Here is a 21,237-nt window from a genome sequence, read left to right as displayed (position 1 = left end):
CTTTTTCCCTTTGCCCTCCAGTTTTACTTTTTTTTTTTTTTTTTATTTTTTTTGTTTGAGACAGAGTCTTGCTCTGTTGCCCGGGCTAGAGTGAGTGCCGTGGCGTCAGCCTAGCTCACAGCAACCTCAAATTCCTGGGCTTAAGCGATCCTACTGCCTCAGCCTCCCAAGTAGCTGGGACTACGGGCATGCGCCACCACACCCGGCTAATTTTTTCTCCATATATTTTTAGTTGGCCAGATAATTTGTTTCTAGTTGTTAGTAGAGACGGGGTCTCGCTCTTGCTCAGGCTGGTCTCGAACTCTTGACCTCGAGCGATCCACCCGCCTCGGCCTCCCAGAGTGCTAGGATTACAGGCGTGAGCCACCACGCCCGGCCCAAGTTTTACATTATTTTTAACACAAAAAGTCAACAAGATCAGATAACTAGACAGTAAAACACTGACTTTAAAAAATTATGTCTTTAAACCCACAAGAATCATAGTTCAAAGCAAGCTTGGCCACCAGGGTAACATATAAACCTGTGACCCTTTCTCACCACTGACACTATGAGACTAATTTTTCATAAAGAAAACACCAGAAATGCCATTTAAAAAGTGTATTTTTCCGTAATACATTCTGCAAATTTTGGTTAGCAGATATACTGTAAGGCTCCAGACATGTAAACAATTTATCCTATATTATGAAAGAACAAAGTCATGTGATGGCAAGATAATGGATAATAAAGGATAGCTTCTCCCAAAAAAGAGGAAGGATTAAGATTTGAAGTGCACATTCTTGAAGTCAGTTCAGTTTTTATCTCAGTTTATTTTAGGCCATGAAAGCCTAGAGCAGTGAGCTTAGGTAGAACGTAATCAGGAATACTGAAAGCTACATTTATTGCTGCATTTACCTTCACATCATTGGACGCCATGACTGGAAATCCTAGAATTAGAGATGAAAGCGGTTTTTCCTGATTGAGGTTTTGTACCATGCCAGGGGAAAAGAACCCAAAGAACAAAAAAAACCACAACCCCCCAAATTAATATATTCATCAGTCTTCACAGGTCAACTAATAAAAGGTCTCATAATTTAGGCACATGCTTTGCTCAAGTTTAGCTTTATCCCATTTAAAAAATTCATGTATAAAACAAGTATCAATTCCAAATATAGATTAATTTTTAAGAACAGCCTGCAGGAAATATAAAAATAATTTGGTGGAAATGTTAAAACTGCCTGAAATTGAAAAGATGTACTATTAATGCACATGACATTGTCACTGGGTATAGCTGCTCTCCCCAGGCATCCTGTTTTACTGTTTTCGACCACAGGTACTCAACATGGATCGCCTAATTCACATTACTAAGAAGTGCCCTTAAAGCGCTCCATTTCCTCTGCCTGGTCCTCCCCCAAACCTTCCTGGTCCCACTGTCCTGCCCTTTCAAAGCAGCATAATGGCCAGCCATTCCAGACTTTTAGGAGATTTTTCTTCTATAGGATTAAAAAATCTTTAAGGATTACAAGTTCAGACATACACCCCTCATAATGGTCTAAGTTGCTTCAAAATATGAAATCAAGCTAAAATTTTTTTACATTGAATTTTATACCTTCAATTTCTATGTCATTAAGATGCCAATGTTTTAATGAAAAAGTAGAAAATAGAGTATAAAATTCAGTATCACCTATTTGTCTCAAATACAGTGAGTATTAAACAGTAATGACAATGTAATAACAAAAACAGAACTTGCATGTTTCCCCAAACTGAATTAACTCTATTTCTCCAACTCTGGGGCGTATGTATGGCAAGTCAAATTTCTGATTTCAGCAACTGCTACATTATCAGTTCAACACTCTTCAAATACTGAAGAAGGCATTTTTCTATTCACATGGACTTTTTACGTATGCATATGCTGACCTGTAAATAGTTTGCCTTCCATGTTTGGTCTCTAAGCACTACACATGTAGACTTCAAGTCAGTCTATGTGGCACACTGGCACTCTCTTTAGAAGCATTGGTAATACATTTGGCAAATGTGTTGAAACATGAATTATAAATTAACAAAGGTATAATCTTGCTGATATGAAAGAGAGTCTCAAATATTCATTTTTTAAAAATGTTAACATCAGAAAAACTACAATTATCATTTCTATTTCCTGAAAATTCAGTTGAGGTAACCTCTGCAAGTCACAGCTCCACATTTACATACAGTTCTGACCCTCTTTTTGGCTGGGCTGAGGTCAATAGAATCTGAAGATATATCTCCAGAACCTGAATACACAGAAAAAGAAATAAAGGAGAAAGAGAGTTAAGACAATTTAGAATGAATTTCTAAATCTCTATTAAAGTAGCTAGCAAGGGTACTTACGTATTCAAGACTGTTAGAGTAAGTTAACTCCCAAAGAGATATAAGTTCCCTTGTATTTATAAATAAATGTGAATAGCAGAGACAAATCATGATGGATTATCCTGAAAGGATGGTATGGGCTAATAATAGGTAAAATTTATGTTTATTACCCCGTACTTGTGAATATGGATTTCTGAAACGACACTTACTGGGAAAATCTAATCATTCATTTCATGCATTACATAAGAGCACATAAAGTGAGGTCAAACAATAACAATATGTAATGGGCATCATTCTTTGAAAAACAAAAGAAAAAAAAACATCAATATTGTGACAATAAAGCAAAGAGAATTAAGTGTTTTTTAAAAGCCAGATTCAAGTAGGAATGGAATTCATGTGATTTAAATTATATTTTCAATCTTTTAAATATATATCTTAATAAATATTCAGCAATGTAAGCTAGTATAGTATTGAGAAAACATGTTATAATAAATCAGCTTCCAAAATGGAAGTTCTGAAAAAAATCAGGAGGCAATGTGATGTCGATGAAAGACCATTCCTCAGCCCATGGTCAGGCAGACCTGGGTTCCAGCATTAGTTGTCAGATTAGCTTCGGACTTTAAGATCACAAACTTAGAGCCTCGATTTTTTCCATGTTTAGTATTAGTTTGATTCAGATGATCTAAGGTCTTTTCCTATCTTATTTGATTCTTCCTATTGACACTAACACTAATGAAACTGTACTTGAAAACCATACCTTTCATTTGATAATCAAAAGTCAGCTCTTCTCCAGCATTTATGGTTCTCGTGGAAAACAATGCTATTCGGGGAAGACGAGTATCGAGGTTATCAATGAAAACATTGAACACCTGAAGATTTGGGTCACACTAAAAAGGAACATTAGAACCCATTTAAGTAAAAAATGATGTGAATGAGCTCTTCTACCTGCCACATAAATTTTTATTTTCCCAGAGTATTAGTTTTTTAAGTTCCACTGGAAAATAAGTTGCTTATTGTTTAGAGGTCTTTGAGGCATGCACATTTTTTTACTTATGAAAAATTTTAGGCCAGGCACAGTGGCTCACACCTGTAATTCTAGCACTCTGGGAGGCCAAGCCGGGAGGATGGCTTGAGGTCAGGAGTTGGAGACCAGCCCTGAGCAAAAGGAAGACCCCCGTCTCTACTAAAAACAGAAAAATTAGCTGGGCGTGGTGGTGCATGCCTGAGACTGCGGCAGAGGAATAGTTTGAGCCCAGGAGTTTGAGGTTGCTGTGAGTTAGGCTGATGCCATGGCACTGTAGCCCAGGTGACAGAGAGAGACTCTGTCTCAAAAACAAAACAAAAAATTTACACATACATAAAAGTAGAGAAAATGACATAATAAGTCCACATGTATCCACTAAGCAGCTTCAACAAGTTTGCCAATCTTCACTCAACTTTTTTTTTGCCTTGAAAATTTCAGTGCAAATCCCACATAACATTATCATTTCACCTCTGTTTCAGTAGGTCATATAAAGAACTAGAATAACTATATTTAAAAAATCAAATCAGCACTGTAGAACTCAAATTTCATATTGCAGAGAGTTCCATCACCTTAACTTTTGTTCAGTATTTTGAGAACACTAACTATACTAACTTACGGAATATGTGAGAAGAGAGATCTAGTGAAACATACTAAGAAATCAAAATAAGTGTTTAATTGTCCTTGGATGGAATATATCTGTTTTGAGAATATCTCAAATTTATTATCAAGAAATAAATTCCTTAAGGTGAAAATTTAAGTAAATCAGAAAATTCACAAGGGAGTCAGGAGGTCTCTGTCATTTTACTGCCAATCGTACACTAATTTCTTGGTATGAAATCCATCAGAAGTTTAACGCGGTCTACCTCCTTATATGGTCATCTAAGTAACTCTCTGAAACACACTTTCCTTGTTATCCATAAAATCTCTATAAAATGGAGATAATGTCAACCTCGCAAGCCTAATGTTATATTATCTACAGCTGGTACTCAGTAAGTACCCCAAAATTATTAACTTCCTTATTTTTGGAAATAATTTTTATAGAGTCTAAGATTTTGGAGTTAAGTCCAGCTGTAGTCTAAGTTCTTTCAGACACTAATTAAAAATTAAGGAAGAATACTAATTTATAATTTAGAAAAATAGCCCCAAATACTTCAATATTCTGTAAGTCTTTAAATTTTATAAAAAATGTTAACATGTTACGCAAATACATTTATCTTTAGTTGTACATCCTAAAATTTAGTTGTGTTAACCTCTGTAAGACACCTATGTAGTTGTGTGTGATTCCTAAACATATTACCTCTTAACTCCTCTACTCATCAATTTCCTCCTCTGATATGAATACCTATCTTATAAAGTTACTGGAAAGTTTAAATAACGTATTAAAATACATTACTCTTATAAAATGCATGGTATTGGGTAGGTACCTCAATGTTTATTTTCCTAATACAGCAATAACACCATGACTTAACAGAAGTGGCCCTCATATTAAAATATGAACTTTGGAAATGTTAGAAGCATATGTAGTTTAAAGATGATTATTTTTCAAACTATGGAAAATCATTAAAAACAGTACTAAGTTGAATTATTAGTCTGGTGTACAGTTTAAGTATTTCTTCTTACACTGTGATTCACAAAATGAGACACATTTCCATATCGAGCTGCATCCACAGTGAATTCATCAGATTCATAGTCCAGATCAAAGAGATATGTGATTCCTTTGTTGTCATATAACTGCCCTCGTCTTTCAGCTTCTTCACTTGTGATTACCTAAACAGAAAAAACTATAGTATATTATGTATCTATTGCTGAACTGAAGAAACCTTCATCCATAAATTTATTAATATATGAATGCCTACAAGTGTTTAAAAAGTGAGAGATTCAAGTGTCATCAAAACAAACATTCACATAAAGAAAGAGCCCTATGGAAAGAAGTGGGAAAACAAAAAGAGGAAAAATGATGACGCAAAAGATTTATGACTTTTTAAATAGGATTTGAGACAATTAACAAGTTGAAACATTGCACTACTTTCATTATAATTAGTATGTTCGACAAGCTATACAACCAGAGCTCTCTATAGGGCATAACTGAATGTTAAGGACTACATTTGCAAGTATATATCCTCGAAAAGCATATTTTCCCTATAACTAATCTATGTGCAGTTACAAATGGAAATTTGTTAATAATACAGGGGAGAAGACATGTTAAATCTGCAGTCAACCATGTGGAAAGTTTTGTTTTGTTTTGTGGAACAGGCTGTTTTCATGAAATTCTGTAAGTTCAAAACCATCATCTACAGTTCTGCTTTGTCACAAGCTCAGCTCAAGAAACCAAAAACATCTAAAGTGATTCATGTCACCGATCGAACTTGGCTGCTGTACTCATTCATAAGTTAAAAAAGATAATTTGATTAGCCAAAAACATTGATTGTACAAGATCTAGAATCCTGAAATGATTTATAATAATCTGCCATTGTCTAAAAGTGTAAGGATCAAAAGAGGGATCTCATTTAATTTTAGAATTCTAGATGAATACAGATAACTATAGGTGATCCAATTTCAACTAATTTAAAAAAAACAATCAGATTTGACAACCCCAGATACGCAGCCACACGCACATCTTTCTAGTCATAGCTTAACCCACCCTTCAGTTTGAGGCAGTGCAGTGCAGTGGTGAAGAACATGATTTTGGAATTTTGTCTTTTTTTTTTTTTTTAATATTTTTAAAATATATAACTCATGTTTTTTTCTTTCAACCGCTAGTCTACCAGGGAGATTTTGTAGTTTTGAATCCTGGCTCTTCCTTACTCCTATGTGACCTTGGGCAAGTTGCTCAATTTCTCTGTGCCTCAGTTTCTTCATCTATAATGACGGAGATAATAGTACTACCTCTTAGAGTTGTGGAGAGCATTAATGAGTGAGTTAATACATAAAATGCTTAGAACAGTAAGTGGCACGCGGTAAATACTAGTTTTTATATTTATATAAGTATGATTTGTATACAAGTAAGTTTCCTAGTATTTGGTCATTCAGAGAATGGTCCTTACAGTTCAGAGTATCTTGAGTTACTGATACAGTCTGATTTTCTTATCGATGCAGTAAATGCTTGTATGTATAGTTTACAATACTTGCTTGTAAAGCATTGGCCTACCCCATAGTATCTTTCATATTGATACGAAATAGGGTTTTGCCAACTATACTTAACCATACTTGGCCAAATGAATGAACAACTTTACAGTTTCAAAGTCAGCATGTGATCTGGTTTTCTTCTTAGGACTTTTGTATAAAAACTGTCATATTTAAATATTTTTAAATGCTAGCTTCAATAACTATGAATGAGTGTTTGCTGAATGATGACTGTATCGATTTAATTTGCCATTATCTATTTTTTGTTCATAAGTTTATTTCTAATTATGCCAGTGAACCCTTCTCCTAAACTTGAAAATAAATTTCTACATATCTGCAGATAATATCAAAATGTACCAAATATTTATGTTATTCAGGTAAAAAGGCAACTTTTCAAAAGCATTATGCATATATGCACATTATTTGCTGTATAAGTTAAACGTACCTCTCCAACATATTCCATGACAAAACTCATTCTTTTAATCTTCACAAGGGTTTTTACACCCCAGCCACGGCCATTGCTAGTTCGAAAGATGCAAAGTGAATACTGTGTGCCTTTTTGTACAATCCTATTGGGACAATCAGGTCCACATTGACACCTTGAGTTGCATTCATAGATGGGGGTGCCAGGCGGGATTTTAATTTGTTGGTTTTTGTTATAAGCCAAAAGAACTCCAGCTTCAGCAGGACAACATTTGTCAAAGAAGCAATCCGTGCACGAACAACCACATGTAGCTTCGTTAACTAAGCTGATTCCAGGAGCTGGTTTATATTCGTTAATATAGTAGAAGTCTGAAGGTGGGCCCTCTAAGTCAACAGTATTTTCAACAAGTATCATTCCTTTATGATTCTTTCTTCTGTTGAGTTCATCCTGCCATCTCTGCAGAGCTATCCTTTGTTTAGCCTTCTTCACAATGTACTCAGCAACCGCAGGTTTCAGAGTTTTGTTATTGTCTTTTGGAATTATTGCTTTGCCTTTCTTTACCTGAGATAAATAATTATGCTTGTCATTAGAGAATTGCTGAAGCAGTAATGGGCACTTGAGATTTTGTAAAGGTTCCCAAGTACTTGTAGAATCTGGCCATCCTTTCCATTTTACAAGATAATATTCCATATCCTTGAAATACAAAAGAAAATGCAATTCAGATTACAATAGTCCCACTTATTGAAAATAATTAAACATCTTAAAGAGTAAGGTATCCATTACTATTTTTCTGAATAACAGTTCAGAGGCACCAACTGGGCTGAGGAACAAGAGAAAGCCGCTGTGTGGGAGCAAGTCGCCCACCCATGAGTGAGCTTATTTTATCCCACCATCTACATCTTCGTGTTTTGCTTTATTGTATTCTATTCAATAAGCAGTAATCCTTGTGAATTAAAAGAACTTTGTTTCCTTTGGAAAACTGGATACAATTTTTTCTGCTAAACAATGTGATTAAATTATGGTGTGAGGATATGTGCCAAACCTGTCCTTCTGTGGAAGTATATATTGTGGTTCCAGGAAAAAAGCCTAGACATACATTTAGGTATGTGTCAGACTGATCCTCAGTGAGGTTTAAGGACTTCTTCCTGTCAAGTAAATGCTAGAGTTTGGGACTACTGTTAGCAGGTATCTGCTCATGCAAGCACATAAGAGAGCCACATGGAAAAATCTAATATATCTATTCCCCTTATTTCTATAAGTTTTTAATTTTTTGGATGCTAGAATAAAGCAATGCCTGGTCCTCTGTTTTTTTCTGTTACAGTTTTTCCTACCATAACCCTGGGTTATGCCAAATGTTGTCAGCAAACAATAAGAGAAATAGATACACGGGCTTTAAGTCCGATGATTAAATTTTCATCCAGCAAAACTAAAAACATCTGCCACTGAAGTTTATTTCCAAAATAATTAATTGTATTCTTTGATTTTAGATGAGTCACTTGCATTTTAAGTGACTAAGTTTTACATGTTAATCACGTTTGTTACCTACTTAATTTATGTTTGTAAATATCTCACAAAACATGAATGGCTTTGGCAAAATAGTACAGAAACCTCAGTAATGTTTTTACTTTATAGACTTGTCTTTGCTTTGTAAGCATATTTTACTTTTAAAATCCAAGACAGATATTTCCATTTTGAAAAATAAGATAATTTACACAGAAAAATCACATTGACTTAAGAAACAAATTCAAGTAATCTGATAACCTAAAATTTCAAATAAAAGCCAAAAATTTCATTAAACTTATGTATTATATTAATATCTTACTCTGATATGTAATCAACTCTTGATTACCTATAGAAATGGAGTACAAGTAGTAAAAATGATCCATAAATCACTCCTATGTAGTTTGGAATGCATCGTATGAATTTCTTCTTAAAGACATCTTCCCCCACTATGGTTGGCTTAAGTTAAATTTAGTCAAAATTTTAGTATCGATAATAAGTGAATGAAAATTTAGTCACTAGGGGTTGTGATGAAATGTAAGGTATTACTAGCATTTAGGAGCAAAATCTCACCAGGACAAGAAGGCAATAATATGTGAAATATGCAGCAACGTAAGACAATCGATACCATGAAAATATAAAGAGGAAAACCAACACAGGTGAGACAATCGGAAAAGGGAACAGAGGAAGTAGAACAAACTACACTGTGAAGGGCTGACAGAATTTGTTCAGCAGGGAACGTGGCAGGCAGGATGAAAAACATAAGCAAAAGCTGGGAGCTCAGATTTGTATGAAGTGTCCAGAAAACACTGAGAAGATGGATTTGTCTAGTTTTAAAGTTCGGTTCTCACAATTCCTAGAAAGCTCGGTGTTTCTGGGGGGAGCTTCATTAAATACAAATACATTTTACTCCACTTTGTTATGCAAGTTTACAGATCTTCTAATCACCCGGGCAATGAACTCTTCAGCCCTATCTCATTTGACCTCACTATAGCAGCAGCCACTGCGGGACCATCCCCTGGGCTCCAGTATCATTGTTCTCTCTTCCTTCTTGATCCTTTCCCACTTTCTTTGCTGAGACTGCTTTCCTTGCCCATCTCTTAAACAACTGAGCTACCCAGCACCCTGCCCTCAGCCCCTTTTCATGCCAAACAAGTGTTTATCCCTTTTGAGAAAGAGACAGCCAGGGACCTTTCCGTAGCAAAAGCCACATAAGTAACATTTTTGGCAACTGCAGGACATTTGGATTCCAGGTTAAGAATTCCTGTTCTAAATGGGCCACCTCATCACTCCAATGTTTTGTTTTTACTATTAATTATACGCTGATGATTTCCAAAATTTTCTCTGCAACCCCCTATATCCAGGCTGCTGGATGTCCAACAGGTTCCTGGACAATCTATCCACACAGAACTCACACTGTCCTTCTTAACCCTCAATTCTTGCCTGGTTTAATAATCTTCCAAAACACTGCCTTCCTCCAGACTGACAACACTGTCGTTCTTCATCACAGAGTTTTCTTACAAAAAACAAAAATCCACTGAACCAGTTACTCTGTTGTTTTCTTGCTTGAAAATTGATAGTGGTTCCTACTCTGCAACTAACAGAATAAAGTTAAACTTCCTGTTAACTTTATTATTACTACCAACTAACTCCCTCGTGTTCCCATTTCTTTTTTCTTTTTTTTTTTTTTGAGACAGAGTCTCACTCTGTTACCCGGGCTAGACTGAGATGGCATCAGCCTAGCTCACAGCAACCTCAAACTCCTGGGCTCAAGCCATCCTCCTGCCTCAGCCTCCCCAGGAGCTGGGACTACAGGCATGCGCCACCATGCCCTGCTAATTTTTTCTATATATATTTTTAGTCGTCCATATAATTTCTTTCTATTTTTAGTAGAGCCGGGGTCTCGCTCTTGCTCAGGCTGGTCTCGAACTCCTCAGCTCAAAAGATCCACCTGCCTCGGCCTCCCAGAGTGTTGGGATTACAGGCGTGAGTCACCGCGCCTGGCCCCATTTCTAATTTAAACTGTAAGCTACTTGTGGGAAGGGATGGCATCTTATTCTTCGCAGCTTGAGAACGAGCACAGTTGACTACCATATCTCAGGCTCTGTGTAACAAGAAATATGACTACCAAAATACACGCGATATAAAAATCATAACAGTAACTATACAAATTCTTAAAAGAAATACAAGCTGTTAAACTGAACCTGGAGGTAGCAATCCATGGTTTCTCAATATTTGTTTTTGTCACCTGCTGTCTCTAGCCAAGAAGTGGCAGCAAACACCAAAACTTTAAAAGAAATATACATGGGAGAACAAAGACCAAGAACATTTTCTATCTTTTCCATTAGCTAATTTTTTGTGCCAATTTGAAAATAATCATTACATTCAATATTAGCATTAGGATAACCTGATTATGACAACACCAGTGGTTCCATGGGAACACAGTTTGAGAACCATTATATTTAATGGAAAGTCACTGGATTTTCATGCCAGTGACTGACAGACAGTAGGAATTGTGAGAGCTGGATTAGAGACCCAGCACTGAAAAAAATTGAGCCACATGACTTTGGAAAAGTCCTTTCCTGGAGCTTTGTTTTCCCAATCTCTAAAATTCAGATTATAGTCCGATGATTTCTGTGTTATTACAGTTCTTAAGAAACACTCTAGGTGCAATCAGACTTGTAGGAATATTAATCTATTGTTAGATGTGGACTATTCTGTTTGCCTGTGTCATGCAGTACAGTGGCAGTTCTAAAGACATAGACGTACCTGTATGCTTTAAGAAGCCAACGCTGTGGGTCATATTTATCATTTACTAAGACAGAAACCCCATCAATGTGCATGGAGACTCTTGTTCTTTACTGCTGAACTAAGTATGTTAAATACCCATCGTTTTATCAGAAAGCATTCTGTATGTGATGTGGCAAGAATGCTACTGCAGAAAAATCACATGGCACTGAGACCAAGTATGACTATAATTTGCATCCTTTAAGTTCAACTAGACCCTCAACATGAATTCGTAATAGTAACCCTTCTGTTCCCCCAGACAGCATTCTTTCCATTTCCCAAGTTGGCTATTTCAGACCTCCTCTACTTTACTTAACGTCCCTATCCCCCTACTTCCTACATTATTCTCAGTGGCATGTGATCTTTCTTCCTAATGCAGAGAGAAAGTAGAAACCATCAGGCACAAATTGCCTTAATTTCCAGCCTTGCACAGCCATGTAACTAGAGAGAAGGTGGATGTGGATACAATAGAAGAGATGTACTTCCTCCATCAACTATTCCTCTTCTCCTATTTCTTCAGTTTCTCTCTACTGGTACTCACTAGCATGTAAACCTGCCCCATTTTTTAAAAGCAAAATAAAACCAAACTGCCCTTGAGATATAAATGCTTGTATATACAAGGAATCTCTAAAAGACATACTGAATTGCTAAGAGTGAGAGACTGAACTAGGTCACGGGGCAGAAGATTTCAGTATCTCGCCTTTTATAACATTCAGTTTCTTAAATCACATGCATATATTACCCTCTTTAAATTTTTTTAAATAAAATTATGAACACCCTCACACCCACATAGCCCTGTCTCTTTTCTTGAAAGCTAGGATTCATACAAAAGCAAAAACAAACAAACCAACAAAAAAACAAAAAGAAATGAAAGCCAGCATTCATGGAACAATTGTCCATACTATACTTTCTTACCATCAATTTATTCTTTAATTCATTCTTTTGGCTCCTCTATCCAAGCCACAGAAGCTGCTCTGAGGGCATCAATGGCCCTCCATTGCTAAATCCAATGGATTCTTGGCAGTTCTTTGACCCACTGTTTAATAGTCTCTTTTGTTCACACGACCTCTCCCTCAGGCGTCCATGATTTACTCTTCCAGTTTTCCCACCATCTTTCTTGCCAGTTTGTCTCATCTCTTCACCAGGTCCTCCTCTGAGTGCCCCTCACTACCCCTCAGGGCTGGCTCATCCTCAGTCTTTGTCCTTCCCTTCTCACATTCATTTTGCCTGGAGTACTGCAGTAGCCTCTTGCCACCATTCAGGACACAACAGCCAGTATAATGGTTTCAACATGTACTTCTCATCATGCCACTCCCTTAAGACCAAGTGCAAAATCCTTTTCTTGGGCTTTAAGGAACTGCACTTTCTGGGGCCTGCCCACCCTTCCAGCCTCATCTCGCCCTCTCTTGCTACATTCCGCGTGCATGCTCTACCCCTTGAAGGCCTTCTTCCTATTCCCTGACGAAGCCAGGCTGTCTTCTTCCTCAAAACCTTCCCCTACTTATCTCTTCATTCTTTAGTACTAGGTCAAAGCATCAGTTCCTCAGGGATACCTGCCCAGTCTCTCCAGGATAAGTTAGATCCTTCTGTGACAATAGCACTCACTTCAACTATAATTAAAGTACAGTTGTATTTAAGGGATTTCTACCCTCATTAAAAGATAAATTCCATAATATCAGAGACCATATCCCCATGTTGTTTACTGCTGAGATTCCTGGTTCCTAGCAAAGGCCATGCTAGATGGCCAATAAATGTATGTTGAGTTCATGAATGGGAAACTATATCTGCTCCCAACGCTTCAATCACTCACTATCTTTTTTTGCCAATTACTTCAAGATCTACATTTCTAGGTAGATCTCACTCTTTATTCGGAGCCACATTTCCAGCTGGTTTAAGTTCTACTTACAATATACTCAACTTTCCTCCCCAAACCCAATCTAGTTCCTCTTCCTATATTCCTGGAAGTTGGTAAACAATAAATAATATCATCTACACTGCTGCCCAAGCAGAAACCCATATTTTCCTAGATGTGGCTCCTTCACTGCAAACTCCTACCCAACTGTCCGACCAAAACCACAGACATAAATTTTATAACCTTATTTTAAAAAAAAATTCACCTACTTCTCTTTCTCGCCATTGTTAATACTTCAGTTCTAGCACCATCGTTTCCTGCCTGGCTATTATGACAGCCATTCAGAAAGTGGAGCCGTGTGTGTGTCATTCCCTTTCCTTCCTGCCAACCAACTTTCCTCTGCAAGGAAAACTCCCTCAATTACAAATCTGATGTGTCACTCTCTATAGAACCTGTCAATTGATTCCCCTGTCAATTGATTAGGATGGCTGAAAGATCCTTCACTCGTCTCTCACCTTTTCCACGTCCAGCTCCTACCACCTCATTCTCTAGACAGAAGCCACACTGAAATCCAATGCTTGTCTTTTCATGCCCCACTTGAATATCACCTTTTCCAGGAAGCTTTCTGTGACCTGTCCTAGGTGTACCTCCCAAAGACGTTATAATGATGTTTGCCATAGCATTTATTTTATATATATACTGCAATGTCAAACTTCCCCACTAGGCTGTTCTTTAAAGTAAGGGATTGTTTCTTACTAATCTTTATATTCCCAATGCCTACTACAGTACCCGACACAAGGAAGAAACAAAAATGTTTGTTGAGTGAATCTATGGGAAGGAGGAGAATGTATGAGTCAATAGAGTACTGCTATAATCTAAGCATGAAGCCAGGAAGGTCTCGTCTAATAGTGATTGTGGGCACTGGAGAAATGACTGGCCAAAGACAATCCAACTCACTAACCACTGACTAAACACTCCTCTGTACCAGGGACTACAGAGTCCCAGCCCTCAAATGATGGACAATTTAGGAGGGAAGGCATGACAAAAATTATAAAATGTGACAAGTTCTAGAATAATAACAAGAACAGTGCTTTATAAGTCCTGAACATAAAGCAACTAACTTTGCTGGAGGTGAGGGAGGGAGGTTACTACAACAGGTGGTAACCTTGACACTGAACCTTGCAGGCTATATAAGGATTTTGCCAAGCAGAGAAGAGAAACAGTAGTATTCCAAAGAGGAAACTGGATGAGAAGAGTAAAGGGCACAAAGGTACATGATGAGCTCAAGGAAATTAGAATATAAGCTATGTCTGTTTTTCAGCTATGTTTCCAATGCTTGGAACAGTGTCTGGCTCACAGTATGTGCTCAGTAACTCTTAGCTAAATCAAAGAATCTACAAGTATTTCAGTGTGGACAGAGAATAGGATATGCCACAAGAGATGAAGCTGGAAAGGTGGGTGGCCACATGGTAAAGAACCTCAGTCCCATGCTAAGTGTCTCAGATTGGTAGACAACAAGGGAACCAGTAAAAGGTGTAAAGCAAAGCCCCAATGCAATCAGAGCTAGATTTCAGAAACTGTAATGGCATTATGGAATAATGGTACTAAGACCATATTTTTCATAGATAACACAATCTGATCACCTACTAGATTTAGAAGGTAAAACAGGAGAATTAAAAATTTATGAAATTATTAGGTTAGGTAACTGGGAGAATTACAATTCTGTTAACTAAGACTAGGGAACGTGCCAGTACAGGATGTAAATTTGAAGGAGGAAAATACTTGCGATTTTGAATGTGATGAACTTGGGCACCTGTAGAGTATCTAGTTCAAAATGAAGCCCAGAAAGAGGTCAGGGTCTCAGAAAGATTTGGGAATCAGGAGCCAAACAGATATACGTAGAAACCATTGGGCAAGAGGTTAGCTATGGTGTACCTGCAAGGTGAGAAGAGGGCCAAGGACTGGAGATGACTGATATTTCAGAGGGAGGATGGATAAGAGACAATAAAGGAGATTCACAAACAACACTAAGAAAAACAGGTGGAAAAAGAAGTGGGGATGATGGAGGTGAGTACAATAATGACAGTAAACACTGATATAGTATAAATACACATGTCAGCCCCCGTTCTAAGCATTCTATCTAAATCAACTCATTAATGCTATTATTAATAGTACCCTATGAGATCGGTACTATAACTATCCTTATTTCATAGACAAAGAAACTGAAGGACAGACAAAGTAACTTGTTGAAGGTCTCACAATTAATAAATGATAAGAGCCAGAACTTGAACCTAGGCAATCTCTCCATAGACAATGGAGTTTCAAAGAAGAAAAGGTAGCCAACAGTGTTAAATGTGGCAAAGTACTAGAGTAAGATTTGAGGTTTTCAAATTTGGCAATCAGAAGGTCACTGATAGATGCACAAACCATAATAAAGTGGGTTAAAAAGTTAATGAGAAGTGAAATGACAACCTACAGAATGGCAGAAAATGTTTGCAAATCGTGTATCTGATAAGGGATTTGTATCCAGTATAAAGAACCATTCCAACTCGATAATAAAATGACAAAAAAATCCAGTTTTTAAAAATTGGCAAAGGATCTGAATAGACAGCTCTCCAAAGATATACAAAATGGCCAATATGCACATGAAAAGAGGCTCAGCATCATTAGTCATTGGAGAAATGCAAATCAAAACTGCAATAAGATACCACTTCATACCCACTCAGATGGCGGTCATCAAAAGTCAGATAATAACAAGTATTGGTCAGGATGTAAAGAAACTAAAACCTTCAGACATAGCTGGCGGGAAAATAAAACAGTGCAGTGCTTTGGAAGGCGGTCTGGCAGTTCCCCAAATGATTAAACATTGAGTTATCACATGACCCAGCAATTTCACTCCTAGGTATACACAAGAAATGAAAACTTACGTCCACACAGAAACTTGTACATGAATGTTCATAACAGCATTATTTATAACAGTACCAAAATGGAAACAACCCAAATGTCCATGAAGTGATGAATGGATAAATTAAATGTCATATACCATACAATGAAATATTTGCCAATAAAAAGAATGAAGTACTGATAAATGCTACAACATGGATGAACCTTGAAAACATGCTAAGTGAAAGAAGCCAATCACAAACGACCACATATTGTATGATTCCTTTTATACAAAATGTCCACATAGGCAAATCTATAGTGATAGAAAGTAGATTTAGTGGTTGTCTAGCATTGGAGTTGGAAGGTTATGAGTGAGGTGTTTTGGAGGGTAATGGCTAAGGGATTTGGGGTTTCTTTTGGGGGTAATGAAAAACATCTTAAAACTGTAAGTGTACTAAAAGATGTGATTTGTATCCTTTAAACAGGTGAATTGTATGATGGCAGCAGGTAAATTATATCTCAATAAAGCTGTTAAAAAAGTTAATGGGAAGTGAAGTAGAAGGTAAAAACAGGAAATACTTCCATGAGTGGGGAGGCAAGGTTAAAGAAAGATTTTTGGAGGTAAGAGAAGATCTCAGTATGTTTACTGATTGGGATAAATAAGTGAAAAAAAGAGAGCTTGATATAAAAAAAGACATCAGAGATTAACCAAAATCCCAGAGGGGGTGGATAGGAAGAAAAAAGAAAAATGGTGACATCTCCAAGTAAGACTGAATGAAGATACAGATAGCTTGTGGTGAAGGTAAGTTGAGAGTTCATACTAAAAGGATCCTATTTTTCACTGACGTAGAAGAGGTCTTCAGCTGAATATGAGAAAGTAGGTTACTGAATCTCCTCAAGAACGTCACCATTTGTATGTACAGTAAGAAGCTCAGAAAAGTAAGAAAAGTTAAAAATAGCTGACAAAATGTGAAAAAACAATAGATAAAAAGCTTGTCAAGTAGAATTGAGCAGTATGAGAACAGAAATAAATTTTAATGGGGCTGATAAGCATGATTATATGATATCCTCAGCTAGACTGGTCAGTCCAGAGCTGGTAAATTGAGAGGGCAGAAGATTGGGCTGTTTCAGGGGTTGAAGGATGCCGAGACTATAGATGCAATGCTTGATCCTAAAGTCCCACTGAGTGGGGAAGGCAGCGATACCAATGGATATGGACATTTCAGAGAAGAACTGGATTTAGTGACTGATTCAATATAAAAGATGAAGGAGAAGAAAAACAAAGAATGAAACAGAATTCCTCATTCATTTATCTGAAAGAATGGGCAGATTAATGACCAAAACAGAGTTCTTGGAAGGGGAGGTAGGCCAACGACAGATGACTTACTCAAAAATATCATTGTAAGGTTTAGATCAAAAAACCCAAGATGCGGCCAGGCGCAATGGCTCACACCTGTAATCCTAGCACTCTGGGAGGCCGAGGTGGGCGGATTGTTTGAGCTGAGGAGTTCAAGACCAGCCTCAGCAAGAGCGAGACTTCGGCTCTATGAAAAATAGAAAGAAATTATACGGACAGCTAAAAATATATATATAGAAAAAATTAGGCCAGCATGATGGCACATGCCTGTAGTCCCAGCTACTTGGGAGGCTGAGGCAGGAGAATTGCTTGAGCCCAGGAGTTTGAGGTTGCTGTGAGCTAGGCTGACGCCACAGCACTCTAGCCTGGGCAACAGAATGAAACTCTGTCTCAAAAAAAAAAAAAAAAAACAAAGCTGAGATGAACAACTATGTCATTTTTAAGAGGAATAAAGGGAGGCCCAGAGATGTTAAATAAGTTTGCAGAAGCTATAAGGTATGAAACAAAGGCTGGAAATGACTTTGAAATCCAGGGTATCCGATTATATCCTAGAGTCTCACTAGTATTTGAGTTTGACATGATGGTAGGACATACAAATGGTGACGTTCTTGAGGAGATTCAGTAACACTAAAATCCGTTTGAAACTCTAAGTTCATTTCAGGTGATAGGGGAGAAATATGATCCAGGAACAAAACGAATGACAGGAGAAGCCAATCTGAGACCAAACATTTGCTCCGGTAATCCACCACAGAGATAATCAAGAGTTGGGTGCAGAGTGATATAAGCACCTTAAAATATTCTAATGTAAGAACATTTCACACTTCAAAATCCTCTCAATGTTATTTGGCAATACAGATGACAGGACATATAAATTTATCATGGCTTAGAATTTTAAACATTAAGAAGAGCTTCGCTTACTTTTCAGGTTCTTTTTATGTTACAAAAATATGAAATACTGAAGTCTGATTAGGTCTCTTTTAAGGGGCTAGATATTTGCCTTACCTTTACTACCTTGTAGTCACACAAGTATTCCACCTCATAATTGTTTAGATTCCTTTTGGTGATTCCAATGGATTTACATGTGAGCTTTTCTTTTCTACATAATTCCTGAAGAGTATCAAGGGAAACTAGGCAAGGCACACACCAAGCTACAATAAGAAAATAGAATTCTTTACTAATGAAATAGCTACTCAATTAAAACAAAAAAGAGAAACTTAAAACCTCTAGATCCCCACCATTTAAATGGCAATTTTATAGGACTAAAAGTTCATATGACAAGAAACCAATTATGTGTCTTCAAGAAAAAATTAAGCATTGGTAGAACTATTTCGGTAAATTGGCTTTTTCACGGATTTTAACCCTACTATGCTTAACTGACATCAGTTAATTTCTACTAAGCCACTTGAACAAAATGTTGCACATCTATAAGCTTTTTGAAGATTATCTATAGATGCAAAGGTCAACAGAGGAACATTTTTGACTTCCATTATATTCTACATAAAATATAATTGCTATTTTAATAAAACATAGATCTCTAGGACATATTGTATGTATACATATCTAAAATATATCTTAAAATGCAATCTTATAATTCATTAAAGTCACTTTTTCATTTAATTGGACAATAAGAACCGAAATCTAATTGAAATATAGTTCTACAGTTACAAACTCAAATCATTATGTCCTAGTTTTCCCACTTTGGAATGCTGCATGAAATTTTAAATTTTAAATCCACTTATTATTTTGCCCATGTGGCAATGTATTATCATCAAAGTAAATAAACCCAGAAGTTATAGTTTAAAAATGGAGAGTATATTGATTTTTGTAACACTTATTGCCTGTATTTTTTAAAGCCAAGAGTTACCAGTGTTCAATTTAAATAATCCATATACTGAACTTGAAAAAAATCAGACATACTCATAATCAACCTTACAGATGCCAGAAACTACTTGCTGCAGAAGATTTTACCCTCAAAGTTCTGTGACCAGTATGCTACCATACTGAATTTAAAGTATAAATTAACAAAGTCATGTTTACGAAAACGTAATAAACTTGGTTTTATGGCTAGTGTTAGCAAGCACTAGGCAGGAGCAAGAGTCCTCTGTCCTACCCCTTGCCTGGCCACCTAACTACATGACTTGAGGTCTCAATCTTTCTGGGGTGTCAGATTCACGGGAAAAAGATGTGGGGAGTGGAGAAAATTGGATTTATCAAACAAAATCTATCGGTAAACTCAAGCTTTACTTGGTAGCTCTCCGAGGTAGTTGCAATAACCTTGTGTTTTGAGGTAATTTCCAGGGAAGAGAGAACACTACTGTAAGCTGCTCTAACTTTATTACATCCTTTCCTCACCCTCCCTAACCTCACACAGCGACTTTACTGTCAGAAACTCTTAAGCACAATTTCCACTACCCCCACTGGCTGCAGACGACTCATAATTCTAAACCAAGAAAGGGAAAGATAATCTGCCCCCCAAAATCTAGGGGGCGAGGTTGATAGCTTTGGAGTGATGGTTTCGGGGCAGGGCAGCGATGATAGAGAAACGATCCTATAAACCCCTTAAACCTAAAAAAGTTGAGGTTGTTTTGGGTAATGTTAACTTCATTATGCTGACCACATTCAAAGGGGGTTCCTCTCGGGTGTCTACCCAAGGTGTATTGCTCCACTGTTCCTAATTTTTTTTTTTATCTAGTTGGGAATTCAAAACACAACCCTCCATAAAAATGCTACCTTTGAGAAAAAGGAAATTTGAACATAAAAACTGCAAATACTTGCTTAAAAACAATCAGACAGTCTACCATAATGCAGAGAAAGATTTCACTGACAAAAATCAAATACTTCATTACCACCGCAGAAAACTTTCACTAGTTCACATTACCCCCTGCCATTCTTAAAGGAAGAAAAAGGTTCAGGGATAATGAGGTCATAATCTCCGTGGAGAAAAGCAGAGCGTGAAAACACCTCGACATTCCAGAATGCATTAGACGTTCCAGAATTTCAAAGCGCGCGCGACACACCCCCCACGCGCGCACCCACTGTGCAATTCTTCGGCGTTCGAGTAACACGCAAGTTCCTGGTGGGTGGAAAAGTAACCGCGAGCCACACGCCGCGCCCTCGGACGCCCGCTTTCTGGGAGGTTTGCAAAGAGGCGCTGAGCCTCCCAGTGTGTCCGCAGTGCGGGGGGTCCTCGCTCACTCCCACTCGCTTCACACCTCAGCCCCACTTTCCTTCTCCCCCTGAAATTAAGGTCACGTTCACACCCGCGGTTCCCGCTTCCCAGTTAAAAGGCCAGAGCGCACACCTCACGGCCGCGCAAACCACCACAAAGGAGTCGAGCCGCAGCCGTGCCTGCAAGACGCGGGCCGGGAGGCGGGTCGGCGGCTCGCGGGGGGGAGGGTGCATCCCGGGCTCAGAGGCTCAGCCGGGCGGCGTCCGGCCACGTCGCGGTCCAGCTGGCCCGCGGGAGCGCCCCGCTGCCCGGGCCCCGGGAGCGTGCCTGGGGACGGGTAAGGCGAGGGGCAGCGCTCCAGCCTCACCTCCTCGCGTCTCGGCCCCGGCCGCCGCCATCTTGAGGAGCTTTCATTCAAACTGGCGCGGTCTGACGGGATAGCTCAGCTGGCCCGACGCCCCGCCCCTGCCCGGCCAGCGCGGGACTCGGGGGGCCGGGGCTGGGGGCTGGCACCCTCGAAGCGTCCTGACGTCACCGGAGGCCGACCCCTGCCGCAGCGGCCAACGCGCCTGCGCCCTACGGCCCAGCCCGGCGGGGCGGGGCCAGGAACAGGGGCGGGTGCGTACGCGGCGCCCTGACCCGGCTGTGGGTTGCGGGGGGATCCGCCTCTGGGTTAGGCGGACCCCCTCTAGGCTGGCCGTCCCCTCCCTTAGCCCGGCCCACCTCACGCTTTACCACACTTCTCTTTCGACCCGTCTCACGGCGACACCACGCGCGCTCTGCAAGACGCGATCGT

General features: G+C 38.5%; 1 protein-coding gene across 5 annotated transcripts; it reads right to left on the bottom strand.

Moving 5' to 3' along the window:
• Positions 1 to 590: 590 nt before the first annotated feature.
• SUV39H2 (SUV39H2 histone lysine methyltransferase) lies at positions 591 to 21,011 on the bottom strand. Of its 5 annotated transcripts, none has more exons than XM_045533877.1 (6): positions 20,809 to 21,011; positions 18,275 to 18,420; positions 6,915 to 7,586; positions 4,967 to 5,113; positions 3,080 to 3,209; positions 592 to 2,246 (listed from the first exon to the last, which is right to left on the bottom strand). In XM_045533877.1, the coding sequence occupies exons 1-6, from the start codon at positions 20,837 to 20,839 to the stop codon at positions 2,140 to 2,142; spliced, it is 1,233 nt and encodes a 410-aa protein (XP_045389833.1). In that variant the 5' UTR covers positions 20,840 to 21,011; the 3' UTR covers positions 592 to 2,139. The 5 variants fall into 5 exon arrangements, with proteins under 5 accessions (XP_045389839.1, XP_045389833.1, XP_045389857.1 ...); XM_045533901.1 differs by lacking the exon at positions 20,809 to 21,011 and adding an exon at positions 20,574 to 20,590; XM_045533883.1 differs by lacking the exon at positions 4,967 to 5,113 and having other exon boundaries at positions 591 to 2,246.
• Between the last annotated feature and the right edge of the window lie 226 nt (positions 21,012 to 21,237).

This window comes from Lemur catta, chromosome 1, assembly GCF_020740605.2.
Source record: "Lemur catta isolate mLemCat1 chromosome 1, mLemCat1.pri, whole genome shotgun sequence".
Lineage (NCBI taxonomy): Eukaryota > Metazoa > Chordata > Mammalia > Primates > Lemuridae > Lemur > Lemur catta.
Note: the sequence above shows the minus strand (reverse complement) of the source record. Positions and strands in the feature narration are given on the sequence as shown.

Coding starts and splice junctions, on each gene's coding strand:
- SUV39H2 (XM_045533877.1), bottom strand. CDS start 20,839: ATGGCGGCGGCCGGGGCCGAGACGCGAGGAG. Junction 18,421..20,808: donor CGGGGCCGAGACGCGAGGAG/GTGAGGCTGGAG, acceptor TTCTTATTGTAG/CTTGGTGTGTGCCTTGCCTA. Junction 5,114..6,914: donor TCATGGAATATGTTGGAGAG/GTACGTTTAACT, acceptor TTTTCTGTTTAG/GTAATCACAAGTGAAGAAGC.